A 21,811-nucleotide genomic window follows, 5' to 3' on the forward strand; every position below is an offset into this window, starting at 1 on the left:
TGATTTGAGAGAGCCCGACCAGCACCGGGACCAAAGGGAACGGTGCTGAGGGGACAGTCACTTGTTCCCTGACCTTTTTTTTCTGACTCTATTTTAAATCTCTACCTTAAGAAAGCTCTGCTTTGATGTTTTGTTTTCTTAGTAAGCTGTCAAGATCATTTTTGGTTTTTTTACTTTTATCTTATTTTTTGAGACATTTAAAATTTGAAAAACACAGAGCAGTACAAAAAATGAGAAGAAACCATTTCGGGGCCAGCCTGGTGGCATAGTGGTTAAGTTCAATGTGCTCTGTTTTGGTGGTCCAAGTTCACAGGTTCGGATCCGTGGCATGGGCCTATACCACTTAGCAGCCATGCTGTGGTGGTGTCCCATATACAAAAGAGAGGAAGATTGGCATGGGTGTTAGCTCAGGCCACTCTTCCTCACCAAAAAAGAAACAATTTCTACTATTTTGAGTTGGCAGCTCTCTTCAGGTTTTTTTTTTTTTTTTTTTTGAGGAAGATTAGCCCTGCGATAACTACTGCCAATCCTCCTCTTTTTGCGAGGAAGACTGGCCCTGAGCTAACATCCATGCCCATCTTCCTCTACTTTATACATGGGACGCCTGCCACAGCATGGCTTTTGCCAAGCGGTGCCATGTCCACACCTGGGATCCAAACCAGCGAACCCTGGGCCACCGAGAAGCAGAACGTGCGAACTTAACTGCTGCACCACTGGGCTGGCTCCCAGTCTCTTCAGTTTTCACATGTGCTGTGAGTGCCCTTGACCTTGCCCCTCTCCTGTCCACGTGAGCAGTGGCATGAGGTGCTTGTGCTGACCTCTCTCACTGAAGGACAAAACCTCCACCCATCAGCAGCAACACCTCTGGTTTCTATTGATCTTCACAGAGCTGGTCTTTCTGGCGTGCAGCCTCCTCAGGGCAGTCATTGAGGACAAGAAAATCTCCGCTAGTCTAGGAGTGGAGAGGGGCAGTCTGGCATAGGTCTCTGCTGTGTCCCCGGCTCCTGTTTGGCCCCGTGTCCACCACCCTGTACCCGAGGGAGCAGGCAAGGGGTGGAGGTGGGAGCGAGTGCCGCAGGTAAACACTGAGCATTACACGGCCTCAGAAATGAAAGTGCCCAGGCCTGGGGGCCTTGTGCCACAGGGACCACCATAGCAGCACCACTAAACGATAGCCTGTTTTCCTGGCTGGCGAGGGCTGCAGTATGGTACGTCTGCCTCCAGAACAAGCTGAAGTTTCTCGGCAGCATTGTCCCTGGCTCCCGGGGCACATGCTGCCAACAGGCAGCCTTCTGATCTGCTGCAGCCACTGTGGCTAGAGCTGCCATGTCTGGCATCAGCCCTTGCCTCTGCGCCTGCGTCTGGCCCCGTCCCTCGGGCCTTTGGGAAGTTGGCTGGGCTGTTTGGCTGTAGAAAGTGAGGAAACAGGAATGCTTTGTCTTTGCATCATGCTTTTAAGTTCTCTGAGGTGTTCCTAACTGGATCTCATTTGAGCCTCACAAAGCCACAAAAAAGTTGGCAGGGAGGGAAGAGGGCTCCCCATTTGACAAATGAGGAACAGAAGAGACTGAGCCAAGTGAGGCCTTCTGGAGCCCCTATCTAGGCATTGCTTGCTGCCTGTTCCTGGGACCAACCCTTTCTCAGGCCATTTTTGGCACTGAGAAGCCTGCTGACCAGAGTTACACATTTAGAAAAGCTTACCTTGCTCTCTCCTGCTAATGACAGGGACCAAAAAGAAGGCTGGCTCTCCAGGGGCCCAGGGCCAGCGTGCCTTGCCTTCTGCTGCACAGCTGTCACACTCACACCCGTTCTGCTCAGCTCCACCAAGTTATTTCCATTTGTCATCCTAGATGTCTCTCCTGGAATGGTAGCCACCCTAACTGTTCAGCTTCAGTACCTTGGAAAAGATGAAACAACAAAAGCAACTCTAAATCCTCTGCCCATTTGTTGAGAGGCACGCCTGGCAGGTTTCCCACGACAGCACGGAGCAAGGGGAGATTAATGAAAGCTTCTTACCTTTTCCAGATGGAAGCCCTCGGGATTCACGAGCGACTGTGGGAAATTCTCCGCAGGAGTGGGACATCGGGAATGGCCCACAGGGAGCTGCAGAGGCCAGTGGGCCGTGATGGCCCAGCAAGGGGACTGCAGGGCACACTGCTCTGTGTCCAGGCCAGAGTGGCTCACCTGAAAAGCAGCACGTGGCTGATGGCAGAGCTTTCATACTCGGGCACTTGAGAGATTTACATGCCAGTAACTAATGGCAAACTATTTAGCAACACATTTTACATTAGTTTCATAACTGTCCTTTGGAAATGTTAATGAAAACAGATGTAACCAGTGTTCCACCAAGGAACCGAGTTGTGAAACTAAGTCTCCCTCAGCTCCTCCCCTGCCCTTTGGGACACTCTAACCTCTCTCTGCAGGTGGATCTGGTAGTGCACCCATCCATGGACCAGAATGACCCTCTCGTGAGAAGTGCCATCGAGCAGGTTCGTTTCCGGATCTCCAATTCAAGCACAGCCAACAGGCAAGTGGCAGCACCCCATAAGAATCCACAGTGAAGTGCCTGGGTCTGCATGTTTACTCCTGAAGCAGTTTTCACAAAAGCCCTTTTTTTGTACTGTGTGAGATCAGTGAATTCACTGGTTTTGGGTTGTGGTTTACCATCCTCTACTCTGTACAAGGATCAGTTTCTGAATTCTTTAGGAAAAAATCCTAACATTCTTAATTCTATTAAGAATTCAGGGTGCTGGCCTGGTGGCACAGCAGTTAAGTTTGCCCGTTCCGCTTCTCGGCGGCCCGATGTTTGCCAGTTTGGATCCCGGGTGCGGACATGGCACCGCTTGGCAAAAAGCCATGCTGTGGTAGGTGTCCCACATATAAAATAGAGGAAGATGGGCATGGATGTTAGCTCAGGGCCAGTCTTCCTCAGCAAAAAGAAGGAGCATTGGCAGTAGTTATCTCAGGGCTAATCTTCCTCAAAAAAGAAAAAAAGAATTCAGACTGTTCCAGATCCTAGGCCCTGTGATGTATGAAACTTACTCAGTCTCATAATAGCTCAAAATGATTCTAGTTGCCTTTCTGAGGTCTTCTCTAATTTTATTCATAAATCATCTCATGGACTGATAGAAAAGTCAGGGCTGGGAGCAAATTCTTAGCTGGGTTTAAACCAGAGGTGGCCCACGGGCAGGCAGAGGGCTGGATCTGGCTTGCAGATGTTGGTTTGTGTGGCCTGCCATGCATTGGCCACGTACTTTGCAGCAGTTTCCGGTTAGCTTCACATCAAATTCATGATTTCTGGCATTTATGAGAGTGTCCAAAGCCCTAGTCTGTTGGGCTCTCTTTCTCACAAGGGAGCAGGTGCCCCGTCGGTGGCAGTGCACTCCAGTTCAGCACAGTCCCCACCATCCCCAAATGTCTGGTGACCCGACAGATGTCATTTGGTTACGTCATCTTCCTGGCCCCTGTGGGCAGTTGAGTTTGCAACCCCGGGGCCAAAAGGCTTCATCTGGTTCCTGAGGACAGACCCTGTCCTTGCTCCCAGCCCTTGGGTTTCCCAACACAGTGTTGCTCTCGTGTTTGGCAGGGTTAAAGTGCCCCAGCCTCCAGCGCCTCAAGGGGAGGCCGAAGAAGAAAGCCAAGGAAAAGAGGGCCCGAGCGGATCAGGGGACTCTCCGTCAGACGCTTCCTCTAAACCAGAAAGTGGACGGATGAAAAAAGCTGATAAGAAAATGGGCGTAACCCAGCTTAAAAATTATAAGCCTGTTGTAGGTAAAAAGCAGCTTCTTGTGAATGTCTCATTGTTGTCTTCTGTTGTTTGTATGATGATGTTTGAGTCACTTGTTCTATATTTGAGCACTGGGCTGCAGTCAGAGGAGCGGGTCTGAATCATTGGCTGGGTCGTGCGGGGCTGGTCACGTGACTTCTGCCAGCATCAATTTCCCTATCTGCAAAATGGGGGATGATTCAAGGCTTCATTGACGAGTTTGAGTGTTCATAGAATTTTCCCAGAGTTAGGTCTCTAACAGGGCTGCCCTGCCCCATCCCCAAGTGCAGATGGCAGGGTAGGCAAGTGCAGATGGCAGGGCTTTCCACTCAAGGCGCATCAGTCCTCTCCTGGCCACAGATGTGCCAGTTGGTGGAGGAGGGCAAAGGTCACTTGCCAGGGCCTGGACCTCTGTCAAGGAGAAAATGTCCTGGTATAGGACACAGCAGCCCTGGGGCTTCCAAGCAGGAGATGTCCTCTGTGTGACTTCCCTTTCTGAGGGCTCCAGTCACGCATGTGGCCTTTACTCTCAAGGCTTCACTGTTGGAAAGTACAGACTGAAGGAGAAACACAAGCAGGAGTATGTGCAGCTGAACGGCACGTGCACTTGAGTAGACGAAAGGCAGTGAGCATGGTCCTCAAATGGGTGAGACGTTGGGGTGGAGGAGGGGTCTTCTGGCACCGTCCTTGCTGCCCTGTTCCTATGTCTCCCTTGTCTCTCCCCTGTCCTCTCTCACTGGGAAAGCCAAGGAACACTTTATTTATATCAACAAGGAAATGAGCTACTTTAAAAGAACCTAGATTTGGGGATGTTTTTCACAGTCCCCATCAAGCTGGGAGTCCTTGCACGGTCGTCCTTCAGACCCTTCAGGGGAGCTCCCTTAGCCGTTACACTCTGGTTCGTCTCCTGTGCTCCCCTCCTTGCTTGCTGCACCCCATCACTCCAGCCTCCTGGCCCCTCCTCAGATGTACCAGGCACACGCTCATCTCAGGCCCCTTGCCTTTGCCCCAGGATGCACGTCCCCGGGTATCTGGATGGCTTGCTCCCTCACCAACTCGAGGGCTTCACTCAAGGCCTCTCCCCAGTGAGGCCTTTCCTGGCCTCTGTGTGAAATTGCAGCCCTCCTCCCCACTTCCTTTCTTTATTTGCTGTACTAGCTCTTTCCATATGAGGTATTATTTTAGGTATTTTGTTATTGTCTGCCCTTTCCCACTAGAAGGTAAATTCCATGAGAGTAAGAACATTTGCTGTCTCCTTGGCACCTGGGACATAGTGGCACTCAATAGTGTTTTAATGAATTGAATCTGGGGTTTTTCAAGCACTGTCCTTCCCCTTTCTTGCCTCAGTCCCTGGACTTGGGCGTTCTCTAGGGTTTCTGCCCAAAATGCCTCGCCTGCGGATGGTCCACAGGTTTCTATGGTACCTGATCTATGGGCACCCTGCTAGCAAAACGGTGGAAAAACTGGGCCTCAGCAGTGAAAGAAGAACGGGAAAGCAGGAGCCGAGCAGGGTGGGAGCCCAGTCCTCCTCTAGAAGTGATTTGGAGACCTCCTCTGAAGCCCCACCCAAGGACAACCAAGATGGAGCCAGCCGGGAGGCTGAAGTGGAGCTTGCCACGGAGACAGGTAAGATGCCCCAGGGCAGGCAAGCCACAGTGGGATCCAGAGGAGAATCACAATAATTCCTTGTCCTTATCATTTGGACTGGCTGAATCCCCACACTGCCTTGATCAAAATAAAGACATAATCCAAACTTCCTGAACCTCTGGGCTTCCTGCCTACCAAGTAGGATTACCCTAGTTTGTGGTGAGAGGGAATAAAGACCTACTGGGAGATGATATCACTATCATGACTTGGACCCTGTCTCTGATTTTCTCCTAGTGTACGTGGATGAAGCCTCATGGACGCGCTACATCCCTCCTATCCCAGTCCACAGGGACTTTGGCTTCGGCTGGGCTCTCGTTAGTGACATTCTCCTCTGCCTGCCCCTCTCCATCTTTGTCCAGATTGTGCAAGTCAGCTACAAGGTACTGGCAACTTCCTGGCTGTTACGAGGGCTGGTCCCTCAGCTCCAGGCTGGAGGAGAGCCTTTACACTGAACCTGGTCAAGGGAAAATACTTCAAGACTTCCAGTTGCCCGCATGGATGGATGGATACATGTATAGATGTATAAGATGGATGGCTGGATGGATGGCTGGCTAGCTGCATGGATGGATAGATAGGGCAAATGGATGGATAGGATGGATGGATGGTCAGTTAAGGGAAATACTTCAAAGACTTGTTCTTCTAGGTAGATGGATGGATGGATAGATTGTTGATTGGTTGTTGGGTCAAGGGAAATACTTCAAAGACTTGTTCTTCTGGATGGATGAATAGATAGATAAACAGATAGATAAATAATAGATTGGATGGATGGGTGGTTGGTGGGTCAAGGAAAATATTTCAAAGACTTGTTCTTCCAGATACAGTCAATAAGCAGACAGATATACAAAAGACAACTATTACATAACAGTAAAATATGTTTTTAGAAATTTGGTAAATATAGAAAAAAGGAGAAAACAGAAATTATCGTAGAAATTACCCATAACTTCATCACTCAGAGAGATATCACTGCTAGTGGTTTTGGTACATTTTCTTCTAGTCCTTTTTTCCTATACTGTGTTTGTGTGTACATACGTGTGTGTGTGTATGTGAAAGCTCCCTTTTTTAAAATTGAATTGAGGCTATACTCTATTTGCTCTTTTTATCTGTCCTTTCACTGAATGATATATTGTATTTTCCACATCAAATTTTAAATTGATATTAAGTAAATTCGTAGTATTTCTTCTTATGCACATACCCTAATTTATTTAACCAGTACTCTATAAAGTTCCAGTTTCTTGTGTTATAAATGGCATGTTGATGAATACCTTTTGGGAGACATGTTTGAGGGAAGCTCCAAACTTTTTCCTTTAGAGTAAGGATAGAAGTGCAATCACTGGCTTCGAAGGAGATGAGCGTTCTTCTTCTTTCTTTTTAATATAAATATATTCCCATATTGTCCCCCAGAAATGTTTTAGCAATTTGTATTTCCACCAACAGTATATGAGGGCACCTGTTTATTGCACCAGCAGTGTGGCAGATGGGCTGGAAGGGAGGGGTGATGAGACTGAAAGCAGAGATGTTGGAGGTTTTGGAGGCAGGAAGGAGGGGGCCTGTCACCATGGGGCCGATGGGCGGATTCAAAGAGACGGCAGCCCAGAAAGTGGTGGTGACTGCTTTTTCATGATTCTTGCAATTCACCCTGGCCTTGAGGGTGAGCTGAACCTGAAAATCACCTCTTAGGTAGACAACCTTGAGGAGTTTCTGAATGACCCTCTGAGGAAGCACACGCTGATCCGCTTTCTCCCCAGGCCCGTCCGGCAGCAGCTTCTGTACAAGAGGTGAGGTCCCTGAAATTGGCGCAGAGTGACCGAGGGTCCCAGCAAGCCCCTTGAAGTTAGGGTTCTGAATACCGGGAAGAGGGAAGGTTTCTGCCTTCCAAGTTGTAAAGACTCGATTTTCATTAATGCAGCCACCTATGAGCCTTCTGGATCAAGCACAGGGCCAAATGCAGTGTGGGCTGGTACACTTCAGTACTGGATTTCAAGGTTCTTTTAAAGTAAAATCTGCCAATAAAGACTGCAGTTTTGGAGTGTTTTTTTCCTTTTGTTTCTTTTACTTTCTAAACCAAACCCCTGGTGTAGGATCGCTGCTCTATTGCCTTCACTGGGTTCTGGGAGGGGTGATTCTGGGGCTCAGTGCAGGGCGGGTCTGAGCCAGTCCTCCAGGGCCCCCCAGGTGGAAAAGGGGAGAATAGGCGAGTTGCATCCCTCGCCCCAGATGCAGACCCCCTGATGATGCTGAGTGTGCTGTGACTGCAACCTGCCACTCCCCCGTTTTGCAGACGTTACATCTTTTCGGTGGTGGAGAACTTTCAGAAGCTGTGCTACATGGGGCTACTGCAGTTTGGTCCCACAGAAAAGTTTCAGGATAAAGATCAGGTAACATCTTTCAAGCCCACATGAAGGTAGTCCTGCTGTTAACCACTGTTTCCCGCCAGCTGACCCGATGCTGATTCTGAGGTCCTCTCCTCGCTCCATCCAATGTCTCTCTTGCAGGTCTTTATTTTCTTGAAGAAGAATGCTGTCATTGTTGACACCACCATCTGTGACCCACATTACAACCTCGCCCACAGCAGCCGGCCCTTTGAAAAGCGTCTTTATGTCCTGAACTCAATGCAGGATGTGGAAAACTATTGGTTTGATCTGCAGTGCGTCTGCCTCAATACCCCGCTAGGTATCGTCTGTCTTTGCTGGACCTCAGTGTCTTCCCTCTGTGCTGTGTGATAACTGGAAGATAGAGCTAGAGGAGACTAGAACTCGCCCAGCCTTGTAGTTTTCAGAGTGCTCCCCGAGGCCTAGAGTGTCCTCGGGGCTCCCTTAGAAAGGAGCGGGGTAGGCCTTGAATGGGGAGGACTCCTAACCCTCACCCCCCGCTGGGCCCGAGCAGTTCCACTTTTGTCTTTCTTCATTTGTTCCTTCAGTAAGTATTTACTGAACTCCTTGTGTGACATTTTTGATGCCTGACCATGCATGCAGCACTGAGACTGCCGTGCTTGTGGAGAAGACACACAGCACAGAGAGAGATCCAGAATGTGATAGGTGCTGTGGAGGAAATACACTGGGTGATGAGTTGAGCATATTTTAATGGGGTGGTCAGGAGCAGCCTTTCTGAGGAGGTGTTTGAGCTGCATTCTAAGGGATGAGGTCCAGCCAGCCATGCCCAGAGCTGGGGAGGAGCATTCCAGCAGGGAGAACAGCAAGTGCATAGGCGCCGAGTGGTGTTGGAGAAACAAGAGGCCAGCACAGGTGGCAGGGAGAGTGGCAACCGAGAGCCAAACTCTGGGGGCCTTGAAGGACCTGGTGGAGTTTGGTTTTGTTCTAAGAGCAAGGAGCAACAAGGTCACTTAGGTCTTTCAAAGCTCTCCCTGGCTGCTCTGTGGAGAACGGACTGCGGGGCACGAGAGTAGAAGCAGGGAGGCTGTGACTGTGTCCAAAAGAGGTGACAGTAAAGGATGGGAGCAGGTTGGAAGATTTTTGGAGGAAGAACTGGCCAGACCTGCCAGTGGGCTGGATGATTTGGGCTTTTGGGTAAGGCCTTTGCTTGTGTTGTTTTCCTCTCTCTGGGGTGTCCCCTGACCCACGTTCCCTTTGCAGATAACCACTGCTACTTTAACCATCTCCTCTTTGAGAAAACCTTGCCAGCACCTTTACAGTTGTCTGATTTCATTCTGTGAATTCCTTGGGCGCAGGACATTCAGCTTCCATCCCAGGGTGTCTCAAAGTACCTGGTACACAATTGATGTCCCGTAAACGTTTATCAAATGAATGGAGGGTTTGTGGAAGGCTGTAGGCCCTCCAGTTCAGTGTTCTTCCCTCTAGGCCAGTTTCCAACTGGTCTTTTCTTGCTACTTCCACCGGAAGAAAAAGGATGCTGCGTTTAATTTGCACCTGGGAGAAGAATCTTAATTTTCTTCCTCCTGTCACAGAGGTGAAAGATCAGAATCACACTTTGATTTTTGCAAAGCACAAATCACATATGTATTTATAATTGCTTAATGCCAGCAGGGTAATGAGCAGTTGTATAGAACCTTTAATGGGTCCAGACAGATATTAGAAGAGTGTTTCATAGAATCCCCTGGCATTCAGTAGTAAGCTGGGCTTTTACCGTTTTAGATTTTTAAAGTGCCCCAATCCCCTGCATCTTGTACCTAGATAAAAATTTGCAAACCAATGTGTTATTTGCACCAGAGTTTTTCAGGCTTGGCAACTGGTGAATTTCCATCTCTTGTAGTGTTCCTGAGCAGAAATGTAGAAGGCTTATTGAGTCTGTTAATCAGGCAGTGATTGTCCCTTCAGTCAACAAACATTTGAGGGGTTCTGCCCCAAGGACTGAGGGAAAAGCATCCTATAATTCCACGTGAGCATCCTTTAAAGCAGGGGCTCCCAGAACGTGAATGTGCACAGCGTCAGCTGGGAGCCTGTTGAAATAAATGTGGATTCCTGGGCCCAGCCAGAGATTTGAGTTCAGCAGACCTGGGGGTAGCCCACATCTGCGTTTCTAGCAAGCAGCTCGTTGGTCCACATGAAAAGCATTGCCTTAAGTTCTCTTAGGTTCAACTGTCCATTCAAACGGATGACCTTGGGCAAGATCTTTGTAACCTCTGAGCCTCACTTTCTTCATTTTTAAACTGGGAACACCACCGTCTTATGGGGCTGAGGCAAAGACGTCTGTGGAAAGCTCCAGCTGAGGGCCCAGAGCATGACCTCCCCACTGCCCCTCGGCCCCCCCCACCCCAGGCCTAAGCTCCAGCTGAGGGCCCAGAGCATGACCTCCCCACTGCCCCTCGTCCCCCCCTCCCAGGCCTAAGCTCCAGCTGAGTGTGTTCTAAGGGGGTCTCTGATAGTCTGCAAATCATAACCTTCCTTTGCTTTACTCAAGCAATGGTTTTAGTAGTAGTTTATGTTTTCTTGCAAGAAATGTGATTTTCTTTATTGTGGAACAACTAAAAGTAATTTCTCAACTAAATTAAAGTACTTCTTGGGCACTCAGGAAACATCTGGCTGCTCTTGGAGCCCAGTGAGTCTAGGGAACCTGTGACACTGTGTCGAACTATCTGCCCAGATCCCTGCCAGCCCTGACCCCTCCACCAGCACCAAGTGCAGTCGCTTTCACTTTTCGCTCCTCTGTGCTGGCACATGGGGACTCCACAGGCTTACCCCAGGGAGGAAGGCACAGTGTTCTTTTCTTGTGATTCCTCAAGCCTGTTGGCCTCTCTGCTTGCCTTCTCTCCTTGATAGAGTTCAGCCTGCGGCAGACTCTTTTCTTGGGTTCGCCCACCAGGGTTTTAACTCTCTTCCTTCTGCTCCCGCTGACACCCTGTTAAAAGGCGTTTTGTACAAAGAGGTTCTGCCAGTTTCAGACCCTCTCCTCTAGTTGGCGGAGCCTAGTCACAGAACGGAGTCCACTCTTCTCTTGCCACCCAGCAGCACACTGTGGCCTACCAGAACCGCAGCAGGAAGACATCACCAGTGGAGCTTGTGTATGGTTTTCTAGGTGTGGTGCGCTACCCACGTGTCAGGAAGAGCAGTCCAGATCAGGGCAGTGATGAGGAGGGCAGTCTGCAGAAGGAGCAGGAGAGCGCCATCGACAAGCACACTCTGGAGCGCAAGGGTGCCATGATGGAGTACACCACGTGCGTCCCCGTCCCTCACCGCGCCCCCGTCCCTCAGCGTGCTGGCCCCACTGCAGGGCGGTGGGGGTCCTCGTCCCAGACTCCAGCTCCTCCATGTCATGCGTTGGATGTCAGACCTGGAGGGCCCAAGTCTCTGGTGCAGAGGCTGCAAGTTAGTGGCCATGGGCCATATCTGGCTCCAGCCATACTTTAGTTAGCCCAACATATTATTAGAAAACAATGAATTAGTTGCCAAAATTCAAAAATTGGGATTTTTACATAAAAATCTGGGTTTTTCACAAGTTCTTCACTTCTACCTGTCAGGTGTTTTTCTAGGAAGGTATAATTTAGTTATTAAAAATGTCCCCACCCACTCCATGGGCGCTCCTTTCAGTTCCCGAGGAAGGCTCTTTTTCTGTTTATTTCCCATTTCTCAGGGGCAGCCGTGAGGTCGTGGATGAAGGCTTGATCCCCGGAGATGGTCTGGGTGCTGCTGGGCTCGATTCCAGTTTCTATGGACACCTAAAGCGCAACTGGATCTGGACCAGCTATATCATCAACAATGCCAAAAGGGTGGGCACCCACACCTGGACCACCACGTTGGGGGCTGCCATCACTCCTTCTCCTCTCTCCTGGCTCACAGTTTCTGAATTGATCAAACCAAAATTTACCAGAGGCACAAATATTTACTTCCATGTGTATTGCAGGTGTGTCAGGCCCTTTCAATATCTGCCTGGCCTTTTTATTTTTCAGTGGATTCTAACTTACTCTGTGATGTGGACAGATATTCCTTTTTAAAGAAGGAACGGAAAGTCTACGAGACAGAGGTCATAGAGGAAGGAGTACATGTGCAGTGAGAAAGTGGCTGGGCAGGAGAACCCCACCTCTGAGGCACGCTGGGCCGGCTTCCTGGCGGTCACTGCACAGCCATCCTCAGCTTCTTCCTCAGAGACTTGCACACCTCAGCACACTGGTCGCCCTGGGCTCCTGGGGCTTCCTGGGAGCTTCATTCCAGTGATGTCCTTGTCTTTTAGGAGAACAGCACTTCAGAGAATGGGCTCACAGTGAGGCTCCAGACGTTTCTGTCCAAACGCCCATTGCCCCTTGGTGCTGGAGGTACGTTTGCTGGGGGTTCGCCCCAGAAATAGACCTGGTCCCAGCTTGGGGCTAACACGACCACTCCATGTTTAATCTGGCTTCTGGCCTTTACAGAGCTCATCTTGAAACAGTTATCTCCTGTGCTTATTTCTAGGCAATGGCAGGTTGAATTTCTGGGGAGAAGCCAGAGCAGGATTTGAGCTCTGTGCTGACAGGGCAGAGCAGTTTGTGGTTGACCGAGAGCCCACGCTGGACAGGAACCGAAGAGTGAGGGGTGGGAGAAGCCAGAAGCGGAAGCGGCTGAAGAAGGACCCTGGAAAGAAGAACAAGAAAAAGAAAAAAGGTTCCGTGGTGATCGTGTGCATGTACTAGGCCTCCGTGGTGATCGTGTGCGTGTACTAGGCCTCCGTGGTGATCGTGTGCGTGTACTAGGCCTCCGTGGTGATCGTGTGCGTGTACTAGGCCTCCGTGGTGATCGTGTGCGTGTACTAGGCCTCCGTGGTGATCGTGTGCGTGTACTAGGCCTCCGTGGTGATCGTGTGCGTGTACTAGGCCTCCGTGGTGATCGTGTGCGTGTACTAGGCCTCCGTGGTGATCGTGTGCGTGTACTAGGCCTCCGTGGTGATCGTGTGCGTGTACTAGGCCTCCGTGGTGATCGTGTGCGTGTACTAGGCCTCCGTGGTGATCGTGTGCGTGTACTAGGCCTCCGTGGTGATCGTGTGCGTGTACTAGGCCTCTGTGGTGATCGTGTGCCTTTGCTGGGCTTTGTCTGCACGTCCAGCTCGGAGATGCAGTCTCACTGCCCCAGACCTGAGCTGTGCCCTCATTCTTGGGGCTCCATTTCCCTCCATTTGTGGTGCTAACTCTGTGTTACTGCTGTTTTATTCTCCCAGTCCAGCTAGCAGACTGAGAGATCCTTGGACTTCTTATATGCTTCCCCTGCCTTCTCTGTCTTTGTATTCTATAGAGCCTTTTGACTTAGTAACTCCCTCCTTAGTTCAAATTTCTAATTTCATCTCAACTGAAAAATCCTTAGTAAATTCCTCATCTCAACGAGCCAAAATCCTGTTTTTTTTTGGTTTATCTTTTGATATATGCATTTATGCTAATCAGGCCAAAGTTCAAAGTTATGTTTATTTTTAAATTAGAGGAAAGACGGGAGTCGTTTAAGCCTACAGACTCTTCAGATCTAATGAGCCCCTTGTGTGTGGTGCCTGTTAGATTGCCACTTTGGCTTCTTCCTCTGGGCAGTATTTATAGAGAAGGAGGGCAGCGAGGGGACCAGTGTCTATTTTTTAAACCACTTTTGTATCCTCTAAGTGGTCTGTGTGTTTTAACCACGATCTGATAGCTACAGCTTTTTCAGATGAAGACAGTGTTTCAACAGGAAGCTGTTTTCAGTGGTTCGCTTGGCTGGTGTTCACAAAAAATAGCCTTGCGTCTATTGAGACGGCCCCTCAGTTAGCCCATCCACATATGTGTGCTATCAGTTTGCCTCACAAAGACCTGAATTCATTACAAGGTAAAATGTGGTGCTGCTCTACTCTAATCCCAGTGTTCTTCCTCTACTCTTCTTAGTGAGTGGGAGAAACTCACTAAGCAGTCTTTTGGAATTGGCAGTAGCATATGGTGCCTACCTCATGAAACTGCCATCAGTGTCTCCCCTGAGGGGAGCAGAGCTTGGAAAACCTAGTGGTTAAGAACTCAGGTTCGACTCCTGAGTCTGCTACTTTATAGGCTGCGTGACTTTGGGCAAGCTACTCTATCTTGCTATGTTTCAGATTCCTTAACTACAAAGTGGGGATAATAACTTTATCCTTCTCGTAGGGTTGCTGCAAAGTATTTTTTAATTTTGAGGCAGTATAGGTAAAAAGCTGAAACCAGTTACTTGGCACATATTCCATAAATATTCCATAATGTTAGCAACTGTTACTATTTATTTAGCAGCTACTTTGTACCAGGCGCTGCACGAGGTGTTTTATACCAGTCTCATTCAATCCTCAAAGCAGCCCTGTAGGGGGCCTTGTTGTCCCCACAGCGCCCCAGAGTTTACACAGTATCTCTAAGGTCACAGGGCAGAGGAATGAAGGGGGTGTGCTCATTTGTAGACATGCCCTGAGCACGGTCCATAGCTTCTGTGCAAGGTGCCTTCAAAGGGCTGAGCGCCACTGTAAGAAAGATTGGAGATTGGCGGGTAACTAACAAGACGCTGCGTTCAGGCTGCCCAGGCTGTCACTGTGAAATTTGACCAAAGAGAAATGATGAAAGGGGTAAAAAAAATCCATCAGGAAGGGCTGAGTCTTTTGTGCTTCGTTCACATGGCTTCCGACACAGTGAGATTCTGATAACTGATCCCCTTGGTCACATCTAACCAGCTGGGCAGGGACCCTTCCCCTCTTCAGAGTCCAACTCCCAGCCAGTAGTTAGAGGCTCCCTCTGTTCTCCCCCTGGTGTTCTTAGAAGAGCTCCCAGAAGAAAAAAGCAAAAAGCTGCGTTACCACGACGAGGCTGACCAGAGCGCCCTGCAGAGGATGACCCGGCTGCGTGTCACCTGGTCCATGCAGGAGGACGGGCTGCTCATTCTCTGCCGGATTGCCAGCAACATCCTCAACACCAAGGTACTGGCAGCCCCCACCCTCCACCCCACCCCCGCTCCTTGCCAGCCTCCAGCCTGCTGATTGGCTTGTCCCTCTTAGGGGAGCTCGTTCCTGTCTGACCTGCACAGGGAGGCTCATCTCATCTCCTCCACTTGCCCACTGGGAAAAGCATTTCCCAGGATCCTGCACATTAATACCAGTCCTGTTTTTGTACATTTCTTTCCAGCCTTCGGCTGATACATATCAAGCTTTGCCTAGCTGCGGGCAAAAGAGCTCAGAGCCGTTCTCTCTCCCCACCAGGAATCTAACCCTTTCCTACTCCCCCGCCCCTCATCTGCCTGAAATCTCCCATTTATCTTTCCGTAACTGCTTATTATCTCTGGAAGGGCTTCATTGATCCTGCCAAGTGGAAGGAATTACTGTGTTCTCTCTCTGTCCCTTGGACATAGACTTTTCACGCTGCTTCTGTTGCTCTGGCACCTCTCAGCTCACTGGAGTGGCTGCTTCTCAAGGCAAAAAACTCTTATTTGTTTTCATAGTTGCAGCCCTTAGCATGGTGCCTACCACACAGTGATCACTTGGTCGGTGTTTACTGAATCAGTGAGGAATGGTGACGTGGCCTTGGCCTGGCTCCCCAGCTTTCTCATGGTTCACTCCCCTGCCTTCTGTGCCACAGGTGCCCACACTCGTGTGTCCTCCCAGCCTGTGTCCCTGAAACACCAGCAGGCAGGGAGGGACTTGCTCCCCATCTAGCAGACTCTTCCTCTTTCCTCTGATGTCACAGCCTCCAAGAAGGTTCCACAGCCCAAGTCAGAGTTCATCTTCTCACCACATTTCCAAAGCAGTGTTACTGACTCCTAGTCTGTCTATTCTTACCCTTTGTGCTGTTCTGATCTTCTCAGTTTGCAGCAAGGCATGGGGAGAGCAATACAGGTGGGCAGTTGTCCAGTCAAGCCTGGTTCACAGAAGCCCCCAGGAGAATGAGCTCTGCCATCATCCAGTCTAGGGCCCCTGCCAGGTAGTGATACCCAAGTAGAGTAGATGAGGCAGCTTCCAAAGAGCCCCACTGGGTTTCCGGTTCTCAACCATACCAGCCAAGAGAAACCCACTTACAGGTCCTGAGCCTGGGATGTTCTTTGCCTGCAGGCTCATTGGATCTCTTTTCTTGACCGTTTTCCCAGATTTTCTCACTCCTAAGCCCTTTTCCTAAATTCCAACCCCGTCCCTTCTCCAGAGAAGAGCCTGAAGGTGATGAGTTGCCATCCCCAGTTCCCATTTCCTGCCTCTACAGTGACTTTTTCATCACAACACGATGGGAGGGGTGTACCTCCCTCCACGCATCCTTGGTGCAGCTGGAGAAGCCAGGAGAGTCCTGCATGGTTCAGGGTCAACGGACCCTCCCCTCCTCACTTGAACCTACACTGTATTCTTGGGCCACCTTGCTTTGGGGGCTATTAGAAAATAACCTTGTCATCAAGCGTCTTCCTTATCTTGCCTCTGCCTTCCTGCGTGTGTTGACTGCAACATTCTCTTAAGTCTGCTAATTTAGTGCATTCTGTTTCCACTAGTATAACATACAGGCATGGTACACAGAATATTTCTGAGCATACGTAATGTATAATGAAGCCTGTAAAACCTAACTAAACACATTTTATATTCTCGTATTCTACCCTAACATATTGCCCTTTCAGTCAGTAGTACCTGACACTCTCTGAGCACCTCTGTTACTTGTCAAAAGACACTCTTCCCATGGAACTTTGAGGATTTATCTTATTCTTCTCTGCCCAGCGCCTCACTCAGCGCCAGGCCTGTAGCCGGTGCCCAGTAAAGGTGACCGAGTGACCGTGTGAGGGGCAGTTTTGAATATCGTTGAGGAAAGGGGCTCCACAGGATGTATTTTTCCAACTGCTTTATCTTAGGGACCCATAACATGGGCTCTGAGGATACTGATTTTCCATCTTGGCTCTGTGTTTGATCCAGGTGAAGGGCCCATTTGTCCCCTGGCAGGTCGTGCGGGACATTTTGCATGCAACCTTTGAAGAGTCTTTGGACAAGACATCACATTCAGTCGGACGGAGATCTCGCTACATAGTCAAAAACCCACAAGGCTATCTGAACTATAAGTAAGCTTTATTTGAAGTTTCATGACCCCAGAACAAGGTGATTCCATTGCTCAGGTTCATTCTTTTCTCTTCTTTCATCCGTTTTTTATTTTTTTACACATCTTTTTTTTTTTTTAGTTTTTTTTTTTCCCTTTTCTCCCCAAAGCCCCCCAGTACATAGTTGTATATTCTTCGTTGTGGATCCCTCTAGTTGTGGCATGTAGGACACTGCCTCAGCGTGGTTTGATGAGCAGTGCTGTGTCTGCACCCAGGATTCAAATCAACGAAACACTGGGCCGCCCGCAGCGGAGCGCACGAACTTAACCACTCGGCCACGGGGCCAGCCCCTTTACTTAGAAGTCTGGTGTAAAATCCAGATAGGGCACTCTGAGCTGTCCAGTTGCACACTGATAGTCTGTCCGAGCGTTAGAGTTGGTTAGTCAGATTGTCCTTGATTTTTGGAGGGCTGGGCGTGATTCTGGGCATTTTCACATGCAGGGTGTTGTTTAGACTTTAGAACAGTCGTGTGAAGTAGATGCTATTATCCTTTGTTACAGATAAAGAAATGGAGGCTAAATGGGCTAGGTGACTTCCTGGGCTATCACATCTGTAGCATGTGGTGAAGGCAGAGGCATCTGCTGCTTGTCACTACTGTGTTTAGCACTCCAGAGCAGCTCTTGATATCTCCATGTTAGTGGCCCATCACATAGCTCACTCCGGGAAGAAGCTAGACAGGACCACGGTCAGTGGACCAAATGCACTCAGCTGTGTCCTCAGTAGAGCTGGGTGTTCCCTGAGTGTTTCCTGACCATGACCTGGTTTGTGTGGGATGGCAGCTGGCTGGGAGTCACAAAGCATGGCCCTTGTGGTTTGTCTGTTGCCAGCGAGGCTGCTCCACTAATCTCCTTCTCACAGGGCTAGGACATAAAGCCATCGCCAGCCTCGTCAGACTCCTCCTACAACTCCTCTACAGGCTTGGGTGTGAGTGGGGAGGACCAGAGAGCATCCAAGTGGTGTAGGGAGGTGCCCAAGCAGAGCAGCCAACATAAGAGTGGGACTAGGAGGGGACACATGGCAGGGTTGGGAAGAACCACCTCCATCAACTGATCATTCAGGCCATGGGTCAGTAGGAGAGCGTGGCTCCAGGTTGATTCTGAGCCATGGGCTTCTGCTGTTAGCCACATTGTAGAGAGGAATCAGCCCAGCCTTGGATGGTGTAGGAAACTCAACTCTAGCTAGAGTTTCTCAACCTTAGCACCATGAACATCTGGGGCCAGAGGATTCTTTCTGGTGGGGGCTGTCCTGTGCTCTGTAGGATGTTTAGCAGCATCCCTGTCTCTACCCATTGGATACCAGTAGCATACTCCGCCCTCATTGTGACAACCAAAAATGTCTTCATCAGTCCCTTGGGGGTGCCCAGTCACCCCACTTGAGAACCACTGGGTTACACATACCAGGTGGTCTTCCTATGTGAAGCCACTTTCCCTTGTGCATAGAACTTTTCTGTCTGAAAGGGCTGTGATTACCTAGTCCCAACTCCTCTTTTTTCAGAGTGGAAACAGGCCCAGAAAGAGGATATGAGTTGGCTAGGGTGACAGTGAGTTGGCAGTGAAGTGAAGTCTGGACCTTGGGCTTCCTGGGCCCCATGTGATGCTCCTCCTCTTGTCCTGCAGCAGCTAGCGGGGAGCACAAGGGGGCTGCAGGGTCAGCAGGCCGGGGACTCCATCTTCACTGCACTTTGGAGCTGTGGAAACTGGGACGGGGTGTCTGTCACTCAGAAGCTGTTTCCTCACCTGTGAACAGGATGATAATACCAATAATAACCATACCCGCTCCAGCCATTGGCTCATGTGTGGCCTCGAGGACCCCTTCACCTTACCAAGCTATCAAATGGACTGCCAGTCTCTACCTTGCAAGCTCGTTATGCAGGGTGAAGTGCCCAGCTCCTAGGAGCCCAGCATATGCTGTTGTCTTTCCCTCCAGTTCCTTTTGGGCAGGTCAGGCTCTCCTTATATCATAGAGATAGGAAGATTCATGGAGTGGACAAATAGTGCCTTGGAGGAGACTAGAGCTCTTAATAAACACCAGTGCCTGTATAATATTTTTAAATTTACAGTATATTTTCACATAGATTGTCTCATTTGGTCCTAATCAACTTCCTGTGAGGGGCAGGTGGGAGTTACTGTTCTCAGTTTACACATGAAGGACAGAACTCAGAGAAGGCAAGGTATGAAATGAGAGCAGTAACAGACATGGCTTGGATCAGGTTTGGCTGAGCCCAAATCCTTCCTTTCTAAAAGCTGTACCCAACAGGTATATAAGTAAATCATACTTCATGGTTAGGCAAAGCCATAAGTGTTAGAATAGAAATCTTCTGATGGTTCTGAATGGAGACAGCACTACAATCCCCAGACTTCATTTGGTCGTCTCTTTCTGCAGGGTTTGCCTAGCCGAGGTGTACCAAGACAAGGCACTTGTTGGAGAGTTCATGAATCGAAAATGTGACTATGAAGATCCAAAGGTAAGCCCCATGTGGTTGTTGGGTTCAGCCTGCTCTAAAGGCAGGGGTTTCTAAGTTCTTGTCTGGTCCTCTTAGTCCCATGGTACCTCTGCCATCCTTACAAACATGGATTTCTTTTTTTTTTTTTTAAAGATTGGCACCTGAGCTAACAACTGTTGCCATCTTTTTTTTTTTCCTGCTTTATCTCCCAAACCCCTCCGTACATAGTTGTATATCTTAGTTGTGGGTCCTTGTAGTTGTGGCATGTGGGATGCCGCCTCAACGTGACCTGACAAGCAGTGCCATGTCCGCGCCCAGGATCCAAACCCTGAGCCACCGCAGCAGAGCACGCGAACTTAACCACTCGGCCGTGGGGCCAGCCCCCAAACATGGATTTCTTTTCTGCTCGTTTGGGAAATTGACTTGTCAATTCTTTGGCTCATTTGATCTGGCTCCAACATCAGTTTTCAAAGACAATTAGAATTTGTCATGCTGATGTGCCTTGGGCCTATTTTGTTAAGAAAATAGGGCAGCTCTTCAGAAATTACAAACGGCTAGACTTCCTGGAAAGCTTACAGATAGGGTATGTGTTTTCTCTCTGAGTTTTCTGTCCTGGTGGGGCTGGGACAGTAACCAACAAGGAAGGAAGCTGTCTTTCAGACCCAGACTTCTCTTCCCTTTGGCTCAGAGTCCACTCGTCCCTCGCTTTTTGAGCTAACACTGGTCTGCGCTGTGTGTGTGTCAGGACTTGCACCAGCCAAAGCCAATCAAAATGGAGATCCAGGCCTTCCCTCAGGGAGCCATGGCCGTGGGGCAGGCAGAGAAGTAAATGGGCACCGCAGAGCAGTACGGCCACCCTGAGAGAGGAAGGCATAGGCCATAGAGGTCACGGACGGAATATCAAGAGTGCGTTTGATGCAGGTAACAGAAAAACAACTTAACGGGCTTACAGCTGCATTATCCCATGTGCCAAACAGCCTGGAGGTAGGCAGTCCCAGGCCATTGTAGCAAAGTGGAGATGTCATCAAGGACCCAGGTTCATATTGTCACTTCACTCGCAGTCCCTGGTGGTCAGCTGTCCATCCTCGTGCCAGTCACCTCATGGTTGCCAGTTGACTGCTGGAGCTCAGGTCTTCACAGCGGAATCCCAGGGCAGGAAGAAGTAGGGAGAGGGGCTGCGCTGGGCCCATCGAGCCCTTGTATCATAGAGGGCACAGCCTTTCCTAGGAGCCCCTGAGCTTGCCATCATCCACTTAGACTTGTTCTGACTCATCCTGGGGTGCTCGGCATGCTTCCCCCAAACCAAGTAGGGGCTGGTTCTGCTACTAAGAAGGAACAGGACGAAGAACGTGGGCGACCAACAGCATCTACTCCAGAGGGGTTTTCAAAGGTGTCGGCACTGAACCCAGATTCAAAGATGGGGGACCAGCTGAGGCCAAGGCAGTGAAAGAAGGGGAGTGAGGTGGCCTGTGGGCACGGTGTGGGGCGGCCACAGTGAGGTGCAGCAGACAAGGAGTGTGAATTCTGTGTTGGACACCAGATGACGTAGTCAGTTTGCTGGCTGCACCATGGAGGACGAACTGGAAGTATGAGACTGGAGGCAGCGGGGAAGTGAGGAGCTATGCTGTGATCTGGGTCTGGACCGGGAGGGTCGCAGTGCAGGGGTAGATGAGGTGACCAGTTTGGGGTCCACAGTTGAGTGTGGGGTTGGAGAAGAGGGAGGAGGGGGACTCACACAGGGTGAGCCAGGGAGGAACAGACCTGGGAGGAGGGCAGTGACAGGAGCGCAGGCCTGCTGACCGGAGGCGTGCCAGGGGTGTTCTGGGGACTGGGTGGGACATGTTTGGGTCTCCCCACCTGGGGCTCGGGAGAGAGAGCTGGCGGGGCAGGTGTCAGGCTGTTGGCGCCCTGGTGCCTTATGGGCACCAGGTGCTCCAAATCCCTGTGCATGGCCGTGAGCAAGTGTCTCCTTCCTGGGTGGACTCGGGGGGCTGTGGAGGCAGGATGGCTGAGGAGGCGGCCCTTCTCAGTCGGGGTTCCTGGGAGCACGCTGCCCCGGGAGTTGGTTACGAGATTTTCCTTAATGTCTCTTAGCGAAACCTCCCTTCAGGGCGAGAAAGAGCTTAACATTTCACTCTCATGTTAAAAGGTTTGTGCCAGCGAGTTTAAAGAATTCGTGGAGAAGCTGAAAGAGAAGTTCAGTTCAGCCCTGAGGAATCCCAATCTTGAAATCCCAGACACGCTCCAGGAGCTGTTTGCCAGGTAAGCTTTTCCTGGGGAGGTTTTGTGTGATCCTTGAGGGACAGAAGGAAAAGTCACTGGCTGGGACCACCACAGGGGTCTCCTCTGGCCTTGGAGCTAACCCTACTGTCCCTCCTGACTCTGGACCACCTCATCTTCTCTCATGGCGACTGGAAAATGGGAGGCCACCACTGTCCCCACACGCCGCCAGGCGCTCCCGTCCCCTCTTTGCCTGAGGCCCTCCTGCTGACT

At 50.1% G+C, this 21,811-nt stretch overlaps 1 protein-coding gene across 2 annotated transcripts in view; it reads left to right on the forward strand.

Annotated features, from left to right (window-relative positions):
- GTF3C1 (general transcription factor IIIC subunit 1) overlaps positions 1-21,811 on the forward strand; it is a 79,451-nt gene that overhangs the window by 38,250 nt on the left and 19,390 nt on the right. For both annotated transcript variants that reach the window (XM_070483960.1, XM_070483961.1), the window contains exons 13-27: positions 2,424-2,527; positions 3,587-3,771; positions 5,114-5,392; positions 5,648-5,793; positions 7,091-7,188; positions 7,692-7,788; positions 7,906-8,083; positions 10,904-11,042; positions 11,459-11,594; positions 12,056-12,137; positions 12,274-12,462; positions 14,580-14,737; positions 16,697-16,839; positions 19,258-19,339; positions 21,468-21,580. In XM_070483960.1, coding sequence (XP_070340061.1) covers positions 2,424-2,527; positions 3,587-3,771; positions 5,114-5,392; positions 5,648-5,793; positions 7,091-7,188; positions 7,692-7,788; positions 7,906-8,083; positions 10,904-11,042; positions 11,459-11,594; positions 12,056-12,137; positions 12,274-12,462; positions 14,580-14,737; positions 16,697-16,839; positions 19,258-19,339; positions 21,468-21,580 — 2,129 coding nt within the window. The remainder of the gene's footprint in view (positions 1-2,423; positions 2,528-3,586; positions 3,772-5,113; positions 5,393-5,647; positions 5,794-7,090; positions 7,189-7,691; positions 7,789-7,905; positions 8,084-10,903; positions 11,043-11,458; positions 11,595-12,055; positions 12,138-12,273; positions 12,463-14,579; positions 14,738-16,696; positions 16,840-19,257; positions 19,340-21,467; positions 21,581-21,811) is intronic.

This window comes from Equus asinus, chromosome 14 (genome assembly GCF_041296235.1).
Source record: "Equus asinus isolate D_3611 breed Donkey chromosome 14, EquAss-T2T_v2, whole genome shotgun sequence".
Lineage (NCBI taxonomy): Eukaryota > Metazoa > Chordata > Mammalia > Perissodactyla > Equidae > Equus > Equus asinus.